Source organism: Salvia miltiorrhiza, chromosome 6 (assembly GCF_028751815.1).
Source record: "Salvia miltiorrhiza cultivar Shanhuang (shh) chromosome 6, IMPLAD_Smil_shh, whole genome shotgun sequence".
NCBI classification, from domain to species: domain Eukaryota; kingdom Viridiplantae; phylum Streptophyta; class Magnoliopsida; order Lamiales; family Lamiaceae; genus Salvia; species Salvia miltiorrhiza.
This window is the reverse complement of record NC_080392.1, coordinates 23,195,201-23,213,467: the sequence shown is the minus strand read 5'-3', so window position 1 is coordinate 23,213,467 and position 18,267 is coordinate 23,195,201. Positions and strand designations below refer to the sequence as shown.

The 18,267-nt window shown below is 37.6% G+C and overlaps 2 protein-coding genes and 1 long non-coding RNA gene across 5 annotated transcripts; all 3 read left to right on the top strand.

Annotated features, from left to right (window-relative positions):
- The first annotated feature begins 1,967 nt into the window (after positions 1 to 1,967).
- LOC130988949 (ABC transporter B family member 26, chloroplastic-like) lies at positions 1,968 to 8,575 on the top strand. 3 transcript variants are annotated; one of them, XR_009090334.1, is made up of 19 exons: positions 1,974 to 2,498; positions 2,864 to 2,991; positions 3,105 to 3,147; positions 3,235 to 3,279; positions 3,380 to 3,502; positions 3,587 to 3,690; positions 4,239 to 4,293; positions 4,379 to 4,449; positions 4,559 to 4,661; positions 4,801 to 5,011; positions 5,671 to 5,744; positions 5,844 to 5,900; positions 5,984 to 6,058; positions 6,153 to 6,227; positions 6,704 to 6,988; positions 7,066 to 7,130; positions 7,188 to 7,248; positions 7,999 to 8,129; positions 8,417 to 8,575. XR_009090334.1 is itself a non-coding variant. In XM_057912942.1 (18 exons), the coding sequence occupies exons 1-18, from the start codon at positions 2,055 to 2,057 to the stop codon at positions 7,918 to 7,920; spliced, it is 2,106 nt and encodes a 701-aa protein (XP_057768925.1). In that variant the 5' UTR covers positions 1,968 to 2,054; the 3' UTR covers positions 7,921 to 8,193. The 3 variants fall into 3 exon arrangements, 2 of the variants coding, with proteins under 2 accessions (XP_057768925.1, XP_057768926.1); XM_057912942.1 differs by lacking the exon at positions 8,417 to 8,575 and having other exon boundaries at positions 1,968 to 2,498; positions 7,834 to 8,193; XM_057912943.1 differs by lacking the exons at positions 5,844 to 5,900; positions 8,417 to 8,575 and having other exon boundaries at positions 7,834 to 8,068.
- Positions 2,055 to 8,498, top strand: LOC130990657 (ABC transporter B family member 26, chloroplastic-like). The gene is made up of 18 exons (XM_057914884.1): positions 2,055 to 2,498; positions 2,593 to 2,719; positions 2,864 to 2,921; positions 2,982 to 2,991; positions 3,235 to 3,279; positions 3,380 to 3,502; positions 3,587 to 3,690; positions 4,239 to 4,293; positions 4,379 to 4,449; positions 4,559 to 4,661; positions 4,801 to 4,990; positions 5,671 to 5,744; positions 5,844 to 5,900; positions 5,984 to 6,058; positions 6,153 to 6,227; positions 6,704 to 6,988; positions 7,066 to 7,130; positions 8,417 to 8,498. Exons 1-18 carry the CDS (start codon positions 2,055 to 2,057, stop codon positions 8,496 to 8,498), a joined length of 2,043 nt encoding a protein of 680 aa, XP_057770867.1.
- A 2,761-nt stretch (positions 8,576 to 11,336) lies between the features above and the next one.
- On the top strand, positions 11,337 to 13,390 carry LOC130988953 (uncharacterized). Its single transcript, XR_009090336.1, has 4 exons — positions 11,337 to 12,318; positions 12,397 to 12,504; positions 12,635 to 12,773; positions 12,912 to 13,390. It is a non-coding gene; the product is annotated as an uncharacterized LOC130988953 (long non-coding RNA).
- The last annotated feature ends 4,877 nt before the right edge of the window (positions 13,391 to 18,267 follow it).

The window sequence follows — 18,267 nt, the reverse complement described above, 5'->3', positions numbered from 1 at the left end:
ACAAGCCTTATTCTCATCATTATTATTATTATTATTATTATCATCTACTCTGGATTCTTCCAAACGTGATTATTAAATGCATAAAGGAAACGATTGGTAATTGGTATGCTATGCTACTAAATCAATTATATGAAAATCTATATATGTGTTGGGCTTCTTTATAATTTATAGGCTAACTCACCCATGAACTCTTACACAAACAAAGCCCAATTATACATACTATAAATACCCCAACTCACTCATTCTAGGGTTTTTACTCAAAAACACATAAGCGGCGCCCAATCTCTCCAAACCTAAATCTTCAGATCTTCTTCCTCCACCATCAATTTCAAACTTCTCCTCCGTTGCCCAAGATGAATCCACTAACCCACACCGCACAACTCCCTGCCAAACCCACTGCCATCTAACCACCGCGCCTTGTCTCCGCAGTTGCACACCCTTCTCGAAACCATAGATATTCTGCTGCCGTCTGGTGTTACTGCTGTCATCACCTGAGACGCTGACGTTCGACGCCACCGTTGGCTCGCCGACATTAACAACTCGCTAGTGCCGCCTTGCTCAGAGCTGCCGCCACCGTTGGCAGCAGGACCTCGGCTGCCGCAACAAACCCAAAAACGTTGTGGTTCTACTTCAGAATTGGCGAAAAACGATAGGGATACCTGCTGCCAAAACAATTGGTTTTTGTAAGATGAGTCTTTGTTATCGTTTTTTTAAAATAAATAATTTTTTTAATCGTTTTTTAAATAAGTAAAATATTATTTCAAGTTGGGATGATGTACTTTGCTCATTTTAGTGCAGATTTAGAGAGTTACAGATAAGTATTCTCATATGTGCATCAATCTTTGTCTGCTTCTGTTTTCTTCATATTTTGTTTGCTTACTTCAAGATCTGTTTTTCCTGCATTTGGATAAGGATTTCAATTGATTCTTGGGATATTCTTTTTTCTTCCCATGATGCTTGAAAATTCGAAATTATCTTGCAACAAATCACTGTTTTTAGCTCATCCTGAAATGTTATTTTACCCTCTGCAATAAATTGCATTTTGATGCAATTTATTATTTACATATCTTTTTTCTCGTTTAATGATTATGCTTAAAAATCTGAAATTATTTTTAAGCAAAAAACCACTTTTTTCGCAGCTAGCAGCTCATATTGATGTCTTTTGATAAGCTTAAGAAAAAGAACAAAAATCCATTTCTTTTTTAATAGTTCAGAATAAAACTGTTGTTTTGGTAGTTAGATTGCTCATTTTCAATGTCTTTTGATAAGCAAAAGAAATAGAACAGAAAAAAAAATGACAATGGTTGATACTTTAACATATGTGCATATGCATCTAATAACATGCTATTTGTTGCTTTTGCAGATTCATTTGCAGATTCAATGGTTCCCATGCTCCAGATTCAATCCTTCATCTATAGAGAAAATTCAGAAATATTAGCTATTAATATTCCAGATTTAGAGTTTATGCATCAAATATAAACAAATATTGTACATAGAGTTGTAAATAGCCAAAAAAACTAAACAAAATTAAAATGAAAGTGCCACAGAAGAACATAAAACCGTAAAAAGAGTTCAAAAGATTTGGAACAATCAAGAATAGAGAGAAATTACAACAAAGATAGAAAAAGTTACAACAGAGAGAAAACAAAGATAGAGAGAGAAAGTCAGCTTTGTAAAAATGTTGTGAAATAATCTGATTTTTATAGGCTGAGTTGTTTAACAAATTGGCTCCAAAGTGAGCACATTTTAAAATTCAAATATTCATTTGGCCGCCAATTTTTCTATTCTTTATTAATGGAACCAGCTGGAGCCAGCTGGATAGCATACAAATCTGCATAGCTTCTGTTAACCAGCGGACAATTCGAGCAGCATCCTCTGGGCTAAACAATGCTGCAATTGGCGGGAACACACTCCCCCAAAATTCTTTGCTTTAATATATGTATAGATAGATATAGATAGATAGATAGACGTGACCAATTTGACTGAAAGTCCGAACACGGCTTTCTTGTGTCAATCGCCGCCGCTGGCTATCGCCGTCGCGCATCCTCCGCCACATGGCCGCGCTTCAGACGGCATTCCATCTCCATACCTACTTCAACGCTCGGGATACTAACTCGATTCCGATATTTACCTCCAAAACGAGTCTAAGATTCTGCAATTCAACCTTAGTTCAAAACCTACCCCGAAATCCAAATTCAGCCTACGCAGTTAGACCACGCGTGCCTGTTTGGCACGCAGTGAAGCACGATCGAGAAAATTGTTTGGAGGAAAGGAATAAAAATGCACCACACATAATCGTGAGATGGTTTGAGCTAGTTCGAGATGTCTTCCCCGGCGGTTGTTGGTGGAACTTGACAGATTTCGAGCAAAATGTTGATGGTTTGCCAATTGCAGCGGAGTCAATTACGGTTTCGCAAGCTCTGAGAGAAATGTGGGCTCTGGTAGCTGATGAAAAATGGATTTTGTACACAGCATTTGGCGCGTTAATTATCGCGGCGGTGAGTGTGCTGCTCAATTATACGGCTTATTTTCAGTTACGTTTCGTTAGCGTTTGAAGAATTGAATTCTATTTTGATGGAGCTGCATTCTTAGATGGTTTCAAATTTATCACTGCTTCAATTTGATGCTTTTATTGGCGAGAGTGTATTCGTTCATGTTGATTTTGTGATTTTAATAGTTGCACTTTTAAATGCTTCAGTTGCAGAGATTAAGAACAGAGGTGGATAGACTATGAATGCTCGTGTTATTGATTGATGCATTTTTACCGTGCTTAAAAAAACACGCAAAAAGAGTTGTTTCCTCTATCTTTTTCTAATCATTTCAAGTTTGAGATTATATAATTTAAGATGTATATCTTGTGCAGGTCTCAGAGATATCATTGCCAGGAATACTAGCAGCATCAGTCTTTTCAGCTCAAAATGGTGAGATGTTGGTGTTCTATCAAAACTCATGGCTTCTGATTTTATTATGCTTCACATCAGGAATATGCAGGTAAAAGAACATTAGATTTTTTTATTTTTATTTTTTATTTTTTATTTTTTATTTCTGCCACCACTTAATCTGATTAATCTCATTCCACATGTTCGTCATTTCTTCAAATGCAGTGGCTTGCGAAGTGGGTGTTTTGCTGTTGCAAACGTGATTTTGGTGTGTTGAACAAGTTATGGTTTCTTTGATCCATCTTTTTATGTCTTTGTTTGATATTTAACAGTTAAATTTGACTGATACTTGCAGGTTAAGCGCCTTAGGCAAGCTGTATTCAAATCTCTTCTTCTTCAGGTTTGAGTTTTGTCGAGCTTATGCTTACTGGAGTTGGCTGGTGCTCCTCAATCTCTTATACACTGTTTCTGTTTAACATCGAGCTATAAATTTAATGTAGGATGTATCATTTTTTGATACAGAAGCAGTTGGTGACCTGACTAGCAGGATTAGTACAGATTGCCAGCGGTTATCTCAAACTGTTGGTAATGATATACACATGATCCTTCGCAATACTTTCCAGGTTCTGTTATAGTTAATTTATGTATATAAAGATTCCTATTCTTGTTCTTGCTTTCTTGTCTCTGATTAACTGGTAATTTTGCAGGGGATAGGTGCATTTATCGCCTTGATGACTTTATCATGGCCTCTAGCACTCTCATCGCTAGTCATATGTTGTATTCTGTCTCTGATTTTCCTTTTCTATGGACAGTAAGTTTTGATGCTTGTGAATGCCATCGCTATACCTTTGAGTCACATTCTACATGTTCTGAAAATTATGTGTTCATCACTCAACAATAACTTGGAGTTTCATGCATGAAATTGGAATCCTGTCAGGTATTCACAGGGTGAAGGGTGTGGGAAGAGAGAGAAGGAGAAATACAGGAGTCTAGTTTAATACATATTAAATTGGAGATCTTTCCTACTACGTGATATAATTAGATGCTTTTGTGTTATCACTGTTTAGTGTGTTGCTTTGTGGTAATAGCTCGGGAAACTGCAATAGATGATTAATATTTGTCTATGATTCTGTAATTTTACATGATGTTTAAATATACAGTGAGCCTATATAGCACAGAGACAGCATTTATTACGCATTTGTGACAGAGAAACTTTTATCTCAATTTCAATCAAACAAGATAACTATCATCTATTATGTAAATCTTCAATTAGCAGGTTACATGTATAAAAAAATAGTGTTGTCATTTCTCAGTACTATGTTTTGAATTGTGGAGAAACCATGTTTGTTATTTTGACAGATACCAGAAGAAAGCAGCACTGCTTGCCCAAAATTTTGTGGCTTCTTCCAATGAAGTAATTCAAAAACTAAAATATTTCAATATGCATTTTCTTCTGCTAATACTGTTAAACTGGGATTTTCTTATTGGAAATAAATAAGATCGCACAAGAGACATTTTCTTTGATGAGAACTATCCGAGCATATGGGACAGAAAAAGAAGAATTTCAGAGGTAGTTGAAGTTTATTTAGAGTTTCATTGCTGAATTCGAAGAACATAGTATATTGGTATATTTTGTTCATCTGTCATCACATCAGACTTTCTGCATATTATATTTGAAGGTTCGCCCAATGGATCCAAAGATTAGCTTGTGTGGGCATGCGAGAAAATGTTGCATATGGATTGTGGACCCTTAGTTTCACTACTCTTTATCGATCAATGCAGGTATTGCTCTATCTTCTGTGTTCAATCCTATATGTTGAAGTTTATAAGACTGCAGATTGGAAAGTCGATATGCACTTAAATCCTCTCTCTCTCTCTCTCTCCAAGAGATCTTGTCTGGATGCCAAGTTATGTTTTGCAGGTGCTAGCAGTTCTTTTAGGGGGGATGTCTATTATCAGTGGCCATGTCTCTACTGAGCAACTGACCAAGTATGTTTTGTATTGTGAGTGGTTGATTTATGCTGCCTGGAGATTGCAAGACAGCATGTCATCCTTACTTCAGTCTGTTGGAGCCTGTGAAAAGGTTTTTCAGTTGATGCATCTTCCACCGAGTACCGAATTCTTGTCCAAAGGCAGGAGACTTTTCTTGGCCTTATTCCTTTCTAACTCTGCTGCATCCATGAATTGCACATCTCATTGCATTCTCTTTCCTACTTTTGATCCACATTTTTCAAACTTGATCTTACAGGGTGATTCTCAGTTTTTTGATTTGCAGTGATTGCGAAGTTTATCTTTGGTGGTATTTGGCTGAGTTTATAAGCTCCTTAAAACAACTTATAAGGTGTTTAATAGCTTATAAGCTTTTGAGAAATATTTGGCAAATTAAGCTCTTACACATAAGATGTAAAAATAAGCTCCTACAACTTATAAGCTCCCCCAAAATAAGTTCATTAATCCAAACTTATTTTTTCAAAATCTTATAAGCATCAATCATTTCATAAAATCTTACCATGATTTGTTATTTTCATAATATACCTCTCTAGTTTCATCTCTTTTCAATTTTCTTTCTCTAATTAAAATTTTCTGTCTTTAATTCAAATCTTTCTTTAGCTTAGCTCAATTATCCAAAATCTTTGAATACCTATTAATTCTTGAGACATTACATCTTATAAGTTTTCTAAAATAAGCTTAGTCTGCTAGTAAAAATAAATAAATAATAAGCTTAGCCAAACAGCGTCTTAATCTCTCTTTTTCCATGAGCTTGGATCGTAATGAACCTTACTGTTTGCAGGAGTGAAATTGCAGAGGCTGACAGGATGTGTTGACTTTGTGAATGTATCATTTCATTACTCTTCGAGGAGGAAGGTATCTATAAATGACTTCAGAATACAATTGTTTTGCCCTCTGTAATAATCATGACAATTTCAACTTACTTGCTTGCCTCTGTATTTAATATGTGAGCAGGTACCTATTTTGGAAAATGTGAACTTCTCTATAGAAGCTAATGAAATGGTTGCAATAGTAAGCAATACCAGTATTTATCATCATCATACAATTGTTTTTGTAATATTTGCGGCACCATAACAAGCTTCACTCTGCACAAGGTCGGTGTCAGTGGAAGCGGGAAAAGCAGTTTGATCAATCTCTTGCTGCGCCTCTACGAGCCTGTTAATGGTGAGGTGAGCGGTACTGATCTTAGACACAGCTTCATTTGTAAGTTCATTTCATTACATCATTTCCTCTTAATTATGCCCAATAATTTGTCATTGCCAGATACTTGTCAATGGCATTCCTCTGAGGGAGATGGACATGAGGTGGTTGAGAGAGAACATCGGATACGTCGGACAGGTCTGACTTCATTTTTATATTGTACAATTTAAAAATAGACTTCTCATATTGTCAAGATAAAGTAACTATAAAAATAAAAAAAATAACAAATAGCTACTTTTAATTAAAATTATCATCTTAACTTTAATTACGAATTCAAAATTAAATACATAATCATGCTCATTATTACCTTTCAAATAAAACAACTCACAATCGATAATAAATTTAATTATAAGTTACCCCTTTTCTAGAGAACAATTCACGATCATATATACTTTTAATATTGAAGTATCCTATTTAAAAACTAATTCACGACTAAACTTAATCTTAATTTCGAATTGATGGATAAAAGAATAAGATTAACTATTTTTTTCTTTTTATATTAATAAATAGTTTTAACTTTACTATCTTAAAAAACATTTGTTAGTCCATGCATGTGGATAATCAGTTGAAATATGAGAGAGTTGTATATATATATATGAACAAACAATGAGCAGGAGCCCCATCTTCTCCACATGGATATCAAGTCCAACATTAGCTACGGCTGCTCAAGAAGCATCATCGCAGAAGAAGAGATAGAATCTGCTGCGAAGAACGCCAATGCCCACGAATTCATCTCTGCCCTTCCTCACGGTTATCACACCGTTATCAACGATAATATTCTCAGCGGAGGACAAAAGCAACGCATAGCTATAGCAAGGGCTCTCCTCAGAGACCCCATTTTCTTGATTTTTGATGAAGCAACCAGTGCTCTCGATGCAGACAGTGAAGGCTACATCAAGGTGACAGAGACCCTCTCTCTCTCATCTTGCCCTGTTGCCAGAATGAACTAACTAGTTTATGCAATGTCCTGCTGCAGGAGATTCTTCAAGCTTTGAAAAACGATGCAGAGAGACGAAAGACAATCATCATTGTTGCACAAAGGTTAGTTTTCTGCAATTGTAAACATTATTTAGCAAAAACTGACCTAAACTTTCGCAGGTTGTCGACAATAAAAGCGGCGGACAGAATCGTGGTCCTGAACGATGGGCAAGTAGTTGAGGTAAGGCATTGTCACATTGTGTCCTAAGTTTATAAGAAAGCAGCTGAATGTTTCTGATCATAAATTATAATTAATCTATATAAATATAATCATTCTTGGTCTCAACCTAAAAATGTGACAAATGTGAGTATGTGACATGTACTTATTTCGATGTTCACTCGATAATTAGTTAAATATTCTTGAATTTTAGTCCGAACTTAAAAATATGACAAATGTGGCAAGTACTTATTTCGATGTTCATTTCCTGTTAATTTAAACTAACGTTTCTTCAAGAAACTAGAATCAAAATTAGTACAAACAACTTAAAATACCGAAACACTTATTTAAATGATGGAAAAGCATACTACCTGAAAATTATCACTTGAGCTAATATGTTAACGATGAGGATAAATATAGCCTATATTTATAATATTTTTAAATTCAAATTAAAAAATTACCATTAAATGAAAATTCGAACTATTGTTTAAGAATAACCCAATAATTTATCTAATGAAATCCAAAAATGTTTTAGAAAATTATTATATTTAGGCACGAATTATATTTGTTTTTTAGTACAATATGCTGAAGCAGAGCTCATTCGTGCAGACGGGTACTTACTTAGAGCTCCTTAACAAAAATGAAGAGTTCACCCGTTTATTCAAATTGCAGACAGATGTCGCCCCTTTTAACTAGCCTCAGGCAACAAGATTTTTTGTACGCCTTAATTGATTGCATATATATATATATATATATATATATATATATATATAGGGTTGGGTTCTTGTAGTATTCAAGCTTAATGTAGTCCCATAGGACCAAATCTTGACCACACATTTGTGACACGTGGCGCATCAAGACTGTGACACGTGGCAAGGAGCTTCCAAGGCAAAATCTGCAAAGAGGTAAAATCGGAATATATTTTTCGGAATAAAAAATAATTTTTTTTTTAGATTTTCTCAAAACAAACATATTATAGATGCATAAAGTTTCAAATAAAAATGCATAAAGTTTCATACAAAAATGCATTTCATTTTACAAATTCTAATATTTTCGCCACCCCACACATAATCCATGCCAAGTATCAAGCCAAAATCCTACATTTCTAGTGCAAACAAATTGGTTTCTAGTTCTTTCTCAGGAGTCTTAACTCTTTTGACTATCCTATTAGTGCTCAACGTTATTCTTGTAGGGATGGTTACATGAAGATCTATGATCACTATCTCAAGGGATATCCAATTTTCTTATACAACTCAGAAGATATGAATAAGTGAGAAGCACCAGAATCAAACAAAACTAATGTAAGTACTCCAAAGATAGATATCATAAATAATATCCACTATTTTTCTCATCCTCCTGTTGTGTGAGGGCAAATAGCCACACATTTCCTCGTGTCCTTAGCTCATTCGTTCTTTGCTTGGGGCATGCATTTGCGATGTGTCCTTGTTCATCACAATTAAAACTAGCTTCTTTGTTCCAAAGACATTTGTCTAAGTGAAACTTGTTACATTCCGGACATTGAGGTTATTGCACACCTCTTGGGTGTGTCTCCATCCTCTTGTTTGGAAAATTCCTCATTCCTTGATTATTGTTGTCAAACTTTCTTTTTTCATTAACGTCTCTAACTTTCTTTTTTCATTAACGTCTCTAACTTTCATTTGCACTCTGTCAACCTCTAAACCGGTTGCTACCTCAGGAGAATGTCTCACTACTATTCCATAATTTTCGATCTCTTGCACCGTGAGAATACCACGAATCTCAGGTCGAAGTCCTTTTAGAAATCGATAGCTTTCTGATATTAACACTCATTAAGCAAGTAGCATATGGAGTCAATTGATTGAATTTTCGCTTATAGTCCGTGATTGACATACTTCCTTATTCAAGTTTGAAAAATTCAGCTTGCTTCCGATTACTGTACGAGTGTGAAAAGTATTTGTCCATCATAATTTCTTTGAATCTATCCCAAGTAAGCCCATGATGTTTTACCTCTATTTTTCCATTCTAGTAAGTCTTCCACAATAGCTTGTATCCTTTGTGAATTGGATAATTGCACAAGATACTTTATGCGCATCAGCACACTTTATGTACTCCAAAATCCTCTCCAGTTCCACGACCCACTATCAAGTGTTAGTGCCCTGCTTTTTTCTTCAAACCTAAGTGGCACATAGCGACGAAATTGTTCAATAACTTGTTTGGTCTGTATATGTGCTGATACGCTGGTGTGAGGGTTATTTTCCATTTGTGCTTGTTGTCGCATGTTTAGCCCTATTTTGTGATGATTTTGTGAGTTTTCCTGCTACGCATTCGAGCTCGCTTCGTACCTTTGTGCTCTATTTTTCACGTGCTCGATGACCTTTTGGGTGTTCTAGTGTCGTGTGCAGGATTCGGGAGTTGATGAGCGGTTTGGCATCATTTCGAGCAATATTTGGAGTCAGGCTCACGGCCGCCGCCGCCAGGCGGCGGCCGCCGTAGAGACGGCGGCCGCGGCCCCACGGCGCGGGCCGTGCATTGCTTGGAGAGAAGATCAGCGAAAGGCTCCCACGGCGGCGCCGCCCCACGGCGCCGCCGTCTCACGGCGGGCGCCGCCAGCCTTTTACCAGCCAAAGTCCCACAATTCAAACAAAAGGCCGAAAGGGGGAGACGGCGCCGCCGTCCCACGGCGGCCGCCGTCCCTTGCGAAATCCGGCAGTTACGTTTCACCTTATAAAATCCGATTTTTAGGGTTTTATTAGGGAGTTCCGACCCCAGTAGCCTCCACCTGCGATTTTATGCTTTGTCCCTTAGTTTAGATAGATAGAAACATTTTAGATACTGGTGAATTCCGCTAGATCGTTGTTTACATTGAATCGATTGTAAGTTCTCCATTTGATTAGTTAATCTTTACAAGCTTTCTTGTTATTGCATTGCCTAGATAATCGAGCACTTAGATAATGATATTTTGATTTATGCTTTTGATGTTTTCATCGCCTAGATAATTAATGTTTATGAGTGTTGATTTACTATTGCTTTCTAGATTGCTAGTTAAAACCCTAGGTTTTTGGCTTTCCTACGTTCTTAATCTGCTTCCTATTTTCGCCTAGATAGATTTATATGCTTTTTGTTGATTCTGCATTAGATAATTTTACAAGCTTTATTTAATTACGCCTAAATTTAAAGAGAGAGTGTCAGACCCAACTATCCGATTAGAGTGTTTAGGTTTCCTTTCCTGTTTCCTGTGAGTAGCACGATCGAAGCCCTGCTAAGCCTTCCTTGAGAGACGACTTGAGTCACCTTACCGCCCTAGGACGACCTCGTATAAATTCGAGTCTATCCGCTAGGTGTTTTTGGATGAGTCAAATTTTGGCGCCGTTGCCGGGGAAGGCTTTAGGCATTTGATTGTGTTGCATTATTTTCCGTGTTTACTTTTGTTTATTTCTTTTAACTCGGTTATTTTTCTCCCTCCGGTGCGTTTGATTTGTTTGTTCGTGTTGTGTATGCAAGGACGTAGAAGCTTGAAGAGAAAGCTTGCACCTTACTACGACAACATTCACCGACCTCGTGAGGTCCCTTTAAGCCTGGAGGTGGAGTCCGAGTCCAGTTCGAGAATCCTTGTGGAATCACAGTCTCGAGAGGGAGACTGTGAAGAGAGAATCGCTTCCAACCCCATTCTGGAAGCCGTTGAGGATACACCTTCTGTGCACTCTGACGGAGAAGAAGGAGCTCGGCCTAATCCTGACCAAGAAACCATGGCGGAGCAGAATGTCCAATACATGGGGGATTTCTCCAGGCCGGTCATTGGGAACACTAGCACTTCAGCGATAGTGCTTCCCACTGCGGTTCGGAATTACAATCTGAAGCCTAACGATTCAAACCTGTTGCCGCTCTTTTATGGGATGCCCAGTGAGGACGCCTTGCAGTTCATCCGTGATTTCTGCACCCAAGTGCAAACCTTCCCACTGCTGGAACTCACCGAGGATCAGTTGAGACTCAAGTGCTTACCCTACGCACTCAAGGACCGGGCGAGAACGTGGTTACTGTCCTTGCCGCCAAACTCCATCACCACATGGGCGGAGGCGAGTGAGAAGTTCATGCTCAAATACTACCCTAATCACAAGACTCAAGAGATTAGGAGGTAGCTAGTCAACCTCGTACGACTTGCAGCCAGAAGTTAACTGTGCGGGATGCTCGAGCCGCCTCGTCATTCTATTGATCCGGGAAAACAGCCTAGGGTGCAAACTTCTTTATCATCAAGTGGGTCTCGGCCAGTATTCAGTCCCAGCGAGGATGAGGTCGACCGTAAATGGGTGAAGACGCTAGGCCGGAAGGAAATCCACAAGAATATGAAGGAGTTTTTTAACAGTATGTTTGATAAACTGAAATGTAAGGGCAAGGGAAAATCTTCTTGACGGTCCACCCGATGATTACCGTCGAGCCAAGTCTGCACCAAGGAACACAGCGGATGATGAGGACAGAGATGGTCCCCACGATTTATGTGCCCTCGATTTTGGTGCCCGAAATTCTTATGCCTCTTATTCGACCTATGGGCCAGGTCAGAGCTACTAGACGCTGTCTCTGCACTATTTTGATGGATCTGCCTTTGTCCATCCTCGTTCTTCATACCAAGGCTACGGCTCGAGTTAAAGCACCTCACTGACGATGGACCCACCTCAATAAACGATGTCGGAGTATATGCCAGATGGTCCGGTCTACTTTGCTGAGCCTCTTAGTTTTGCTCCACCATTGTTGCGGAGTGAATCTAGTTCATCACGAGCGGCCCAGACGTCTATTGAGTTCTATGAGCGTCATTTGAGTATTATGGAACCGCCATAGGTGGAAGAGACCGAGGAGGCTCCTCATTTGAGCGCCATAGGCGGAGGAGGCTACTTGTCGCAGCCAGAAGTAGCGTCGTTCGTCTTCCTTCCAAAGCTCGCCTTGGGTTAATATATCCTATTGGCACGTCCAGTGCCTCTAGCAACAAGCCTTGCATATGACAAGTGGATGGATGCTTGTCGAGGTGGGAGGAAGCTTCAAGTGATTGTTCAGGAGAGCGGTGGCATACTAGAGTATGCGAACTTCGAGCTAGTGGAAAATCCGCGAAAAGAATTCACGACCGGGGTAACTAATCTACACGCATAAAGTATTTTCTTTGTTATATTATTACATAATAACCTATTGATTTTAACTTTGTTGTAGGCTATTGACTTATACATGATGTCGCCGAGAAATAGGCTTGTCAACGACCGGGACATACTTGATGGAGTCAATAGTAATAACACAATCATAGTAGACTCAGATTGGTTTGTAAGTGAATCGATTTATTTTTATAATTCAATTAATATGTATATAAATTAGTCATTACTGCATATATACTTCTGGAAGGAGTGGGCCGGGGTGTTCTATTACATGAACTCATGTGTGAATTTACTCCCAGGGAGTATCATGTATTGACCCATCCCAATACAGCTTATAATTGGCAGCCTCGCATAGACTGGATCTTCGTAATACGTGGAGTTCCACTTCCAGATTAACCACTTGCTCCCGGTTAGAGTGGATGGTTGAAGGCGTCACAGGTAATGATTAAATAAATATAAAGTAATTATTTGTGATATATCGTATTTGTGAAGTAATTATTTGTGATTATTTATGGGTTATCATCCCTTATCTCGTTGACTCGCATTTTCTCCTCTGTCGTATTCGGATGGGCGAAGGTGTTTGCTAGGTGTATGACCCAGTATCACACAATCTTAATGCCGCTGGTCGATCTTACAGAGAGTGACGCAGCTACATCCTCTTTTGAGATTGTTGCCGCGTATCCTTGCTCACACTAGATGGTATGAAGGCTCGTCGGTTGATGCGACAAAGGCGCTTATGAAGTGGCCAGTTATGGAGTTGGTGTTCTCTCCCCTCGAGGTACAGTTTCAACAGCAGGACGCCATCAGTTGTGGGGATTTCATCTGCGTGTATGCAAAACGACTGATATCTGGCTCTCTATCTATGGAGTGGGGTAATGAAAACGTGTTGGCTGATAGGACTAAGATTGTAATACCTCGGATTTTCGATCCTAGGATTCATATGGTTTTATTGATATTATTAGGATGTGATAGGTCCTTAATTCCCGGTTAAAAAGAATAATTATCCTTGCGGTAACTTAATAAGACTTGATGCCAAGGTTTTCTTTTAAGAAAAACGGAAAATAGATCTTATTGAGGAGATTATTATTATTTTTATTTTTTCATGTGATATTGATTTAAATCAAAATGTGTGTGTGTATATATATATATATATATATATGTATATTTTCATTTCAAAGTATGAATAGCAAAGTGCATATTTATTTTAATACAAGTTTATTTTTAGTTCGGGTTTGAGCGATTACGGGCCCATATAGAGGGCCGAGGGTGGGACAATTTTTAGAGGGACTTGGGCCGATTTTAAGGCCCTATTTTAAAGCCCAATTCAGCCCCAAAACCCACTTAATACATCAGCCATCTTTTTAAATCTAAATGGAGACAATAGTGATCATTACATGCATTGGGAATTACCAAAAAGTATGGGAAGTGTAAGAGCCACACAACCAATGCACCCATGGATTGGTGGCAGCCACCCTACCTCCCCTAGGTCTTCATTTTCGTGCTCCCCTCCTCCATAAAGTAAAAGTGGCTGCAAACTTCTCCATTCCCTTCATTTTTTTCACTTCAAGAAAGTGCTAAGGCAAGAAGAAGCTCTCACTCTCTCCTCTCTCCATTTTCGTCCCTCCTCTCTTCCCCCACTCCACAACTTTTCTCCCACCATTATCACACTCCATAAAATCCCTTGAAGCCCCAAGAGAAGTATCAAAGCAAGGGAGAGCGTGGGAAACCTAGGGCGTAAAGTTAGAGCGAAGATTGTGCTTCGAGGGTGAGTTTTTCTTTGGTTTTCTCATCTGAAAATGCTTTAAGACCATGGATTTTTACACATATGTGTGCTATATTGTGTGAGGATATGTTTTATGATTATCGTGCATAAGGTAAAGCTGCGAATCTGCCATAAGAACACTGCTTCGGCAGTATTTTGCAAGGCGATTCCTGCCATCCAAACGGTGCCCAAAATTTTCCAAATTATTTGTGTATCATCTTTCATATGTTTTCTATACTATGTTAAAATTTCAGAATTTTTGGAGTTTTGTGATTTATTTATGAATTTTTAAACATCATTGACCGCCTGGAATACATTTCTAGTAAACAATATTTTGGAGAACATAAGTTAAGTTTCAATCGGTGAAAACCTTTGAAACTTGAATATGTTACTCTAGACTCCATTAACTTTCTTTTGACACTAGCCTTACTATTTTTGGATGAGGAAAATGTCCGGTATAAATCCTTGAAGTTTAGTTCTTATTCTATATATCCTCCAGTAGGCTGTACAAATCTACAACTTTGAGGTGGCAAAGGCCAACTTAAACCTTTGAGTTTTAAACTTATTTTTGTACTGAATTCATTGACATGTTGGAACTTATGTGTTCATTTTTAGAATTTTTGGTGAAGTCTAAAATGATTTTTTCGATTTATTTTTTGAATCTGTCGAACTTGAACCCTATTTGTGCACTGAACTTTAGACACTCATATCTCCTAAACCATGAACCTTTTGGGGGTAAATCCAACTGGAGAGTGTTACACTATCTCCCTAGTTTTCGGATTGACCTTTGGGGTTCCCAGTGGACTTTTGTGAAGGGAGATATGAATTTTTAAAGAATGTTCGCTGACTTGGTTCTAATCTGGAAAATTTGAAATTTCCAGATTTTTGCTTGTTAAATACCCATCTTTGAGAGGGCACATCTTGCTCGTTTGAACTCTGTTTCATTCGATTCAAATTGGAGAATGATCCTTGAAATTCCTAGTTTCCAGAATGTCCTTTGGAGCCTCATTTGAAGATCCGAGGCAGGTTTGGTGTCTGTTGCAAAACAGCCCTTTAAGAGCTCAAGTTGTTGAATTATTTTCTAAGTATGAAAGTTGATTTTAGAAAGGGATATTTATGAAATATTATGTTTATGTATATGTGCATGATGAGTTTAAAACATGTTTTATGCATAATTTTCATGAAAACAAGTGAGTTAACCTAGATAAGGCATCAAGATAAGCTAATGTATGAGGAATGCATAGTCTTTAGTCTTGATTATGTATTGTAAGTGCGGGAATAGGTTGACCCGGAGACCCTAAGTATACAACGGTTCTCGTTATCTATGGTATGTGCTAAGTGTTAAGAATTCGTCTCGTAGAAATTGGTTCATAGGACGGTACCACAACTTAAGATCACATCTCTCCCACACCGAGGATCAGGTTAGTTTATTTTTATATATATCAAATGATTTCAATGTTACATTTGAGCAAGTTATTTCATTGCAAAATCTTTGAATTGAAAATTATTTCAACTATTGTCTTGCCATAAATGTTTAAATTTTAGTATGATATCTATCTGCAATTATGTAATCAAATTCGGGTCCTGAGCAGTTGATAGCTATCCTATCAGGGCTAGTGTACACCAGTGACCGTGAGTCATCGAGCGGGTTGGCTGGTCAAGTGTCCGTGAGAGGTGGCCACCTCTTCAGCACAGAGTTTCCTTCAGATATGATAGATTACAAGAGAACTTAGATTGCAGTTGAACTTTAAGAATCACAAATGATTTCAGTAGGCTTGGGCTCCTTTTAACAAAAAATCTCTTGATGTATTGTTTATGATGGCATGACAATTCACAGTTTTATTTAGCATGTATTTTTTATACTTAGGCATACGTGCCCACTGAGTATTTTTGTATTCAGCCCTATATATATTTCTAAATGTGCAGGTTGAGCAGCTGCCGGTGGTGATGAAGTGACGAGTGGAACTCTTTTGTCTTAGTTTTATGTATTAATGAACTCTGGGGATACATGTCTTCATACATGTAATTAGAACCCTTATTCCGCTGCATACTCAGAAGTCTTATGTTATTTTGGCTAAGTTGGAGTTATCTGAACTTACTAGTTTATTTGAGTCAATTTGACTAAACCTCTGTTATATTATAAATGTTCATTTTGTTAACAACGATTAAATATGATCCTTCCTTATTTATTTACCCCTTTCTATCCCCGCTTCTAATTTTTCTCTCTTAGTCACGATTTCCCCAGCTTAATTATCCTTAATTAGGTCCGGTCGTGACAAAGATCGCTAGATCTATCTTTGGATTGTGTGAAACTAGACAACATGAACGCGCTAGACTTTGTGGTCATTAGTGTTGTTTATCTCTTTTGTTTTTTGATTTAGAACATAATTGTCTAGTGTCTTTTATATTGGATTCTTGTCGTATTTTTTGTTTAGTAATAAGACTTTATTCCAATTGAACATTTCATATTATCCAATAATAACATAATTCAATCTATATCATCCAATGCTAGAACACACAAATTCAACATTGCCCCATATTCTCACTTGCCCTGCTAATGCACGTTCTACGGGTATGTCCCGGTTGACCGTAGATGCAGTACTTCTTTGGTGCACGACGCCTGATACTAGAAGACTGCTCAGCTAGTGTGCTACAGCCTTCACCATCACCTCGATGTCTACTTTGTCTTGGGCGCCTTACTTGTCTAGTGACAATCGGAGGTAATATAAAACTCTTAAGGATGTACTCAGGAATCGACCACTGGTCTCTCGACGGAAAATGATTAACAGCACCAGAGTAATATTCGATAAGAAATTCATTTGTGTAGTAATCATCTACATACTCCACAACAGTATCACCTGCCTCACTATAAATAAGAACAAGACTAGTCAATACATCGAACATTAAAACATATTTATAATTAGATGAACCTACCAAGGAAATAATGTTCGTACCTTATTGCAGCGATTGAATAAGAACATGGCAGTTGGTCTAATTGAAATGCTCGACATTCACATTTTTTCTTCTCCAAATCTACCTTAAAGGTCCTGACCCCAATTTGCACCTTATACTATCGAGCACTCAACCTTTGTTTAGTGTATCGACGACTTTTTTGGACTTCAACGGCTACCCTTCGATGAGCCTTAACAGACAAGGATTCCTCACTTTGTTGTACAACTCTCAGTCGCTCGCTAAACCATTTCTCAATAACAAGTCTTATTGCCTCTGACATTGTGAGATATGAAGTCTTATTGCCTCTTATATTGTGAGATATGACGTCATATAACTGTACCATCATACAGACGAATCGAACGAGCCCACTTTTCCTGTCCAAGCTCCATTAGTTTATCATACGCATCAATCTGCATAACCCTTAGGGCGTTCATGGTCCTAGTGAAGTCAGATTTCTTATACGCAAAGGCAGCTTGTCGATACAACTCTACCATTGCTGTAATACCTCAAACCTTTTTTAATTTATTTAAAATTTGCTTATTATATATTAAAAATGTTTACACTTAAATTAATTATTTTATGATGTCATTAAAACTAACGGATTTGATTTTTAAATGTTTTATAGGTTGTCCGACTTAGAGCAAGGATCCGCCCTAGCAAAGTTGAAATTTAGTTATAAATAAATCTTAAAGAGTAAGATTAGTAAAATAAAATACATGAAAACTCTAGAATATGTTAGATATTAATATGTAAATTGTTTATAATAAAAGTATAAGTAAATGGAATATTCTAGAATTGATTTAATAATTAATATCTAAGATTTTTTTTCTTAAACAATAATAAATAATTTAAATATCTAGATTATTTTAATTGTAATAGTTACATATAAATACAAAAGGGAATTAAATATTCTTAAACTAAAAAAGAAAAGATTGCAGAAGACTATCTCTATCTTCTCTCGCTCGCTCACCTCCATCTTCTCTGTGTTCACCACTTTTCTTTCATCCCTCTCTTCGTCTTCAAATCCCAGCAGCATACTAAGGTAATTTCTCCTAATTCTTGTTTCTTCGATTTTGCTTGTTGAATTTGAAAGGGTTTTGCACTTCTCTTCCATTCTTGTTCTTCTTAATCGATGGCTAAAGGTCTTGAGTAGATATTGGTGGGATGGAGTCTGTTGTGTGTGAGTGAGGAGGAGGGATTACCGGAACAGTAGTTCCG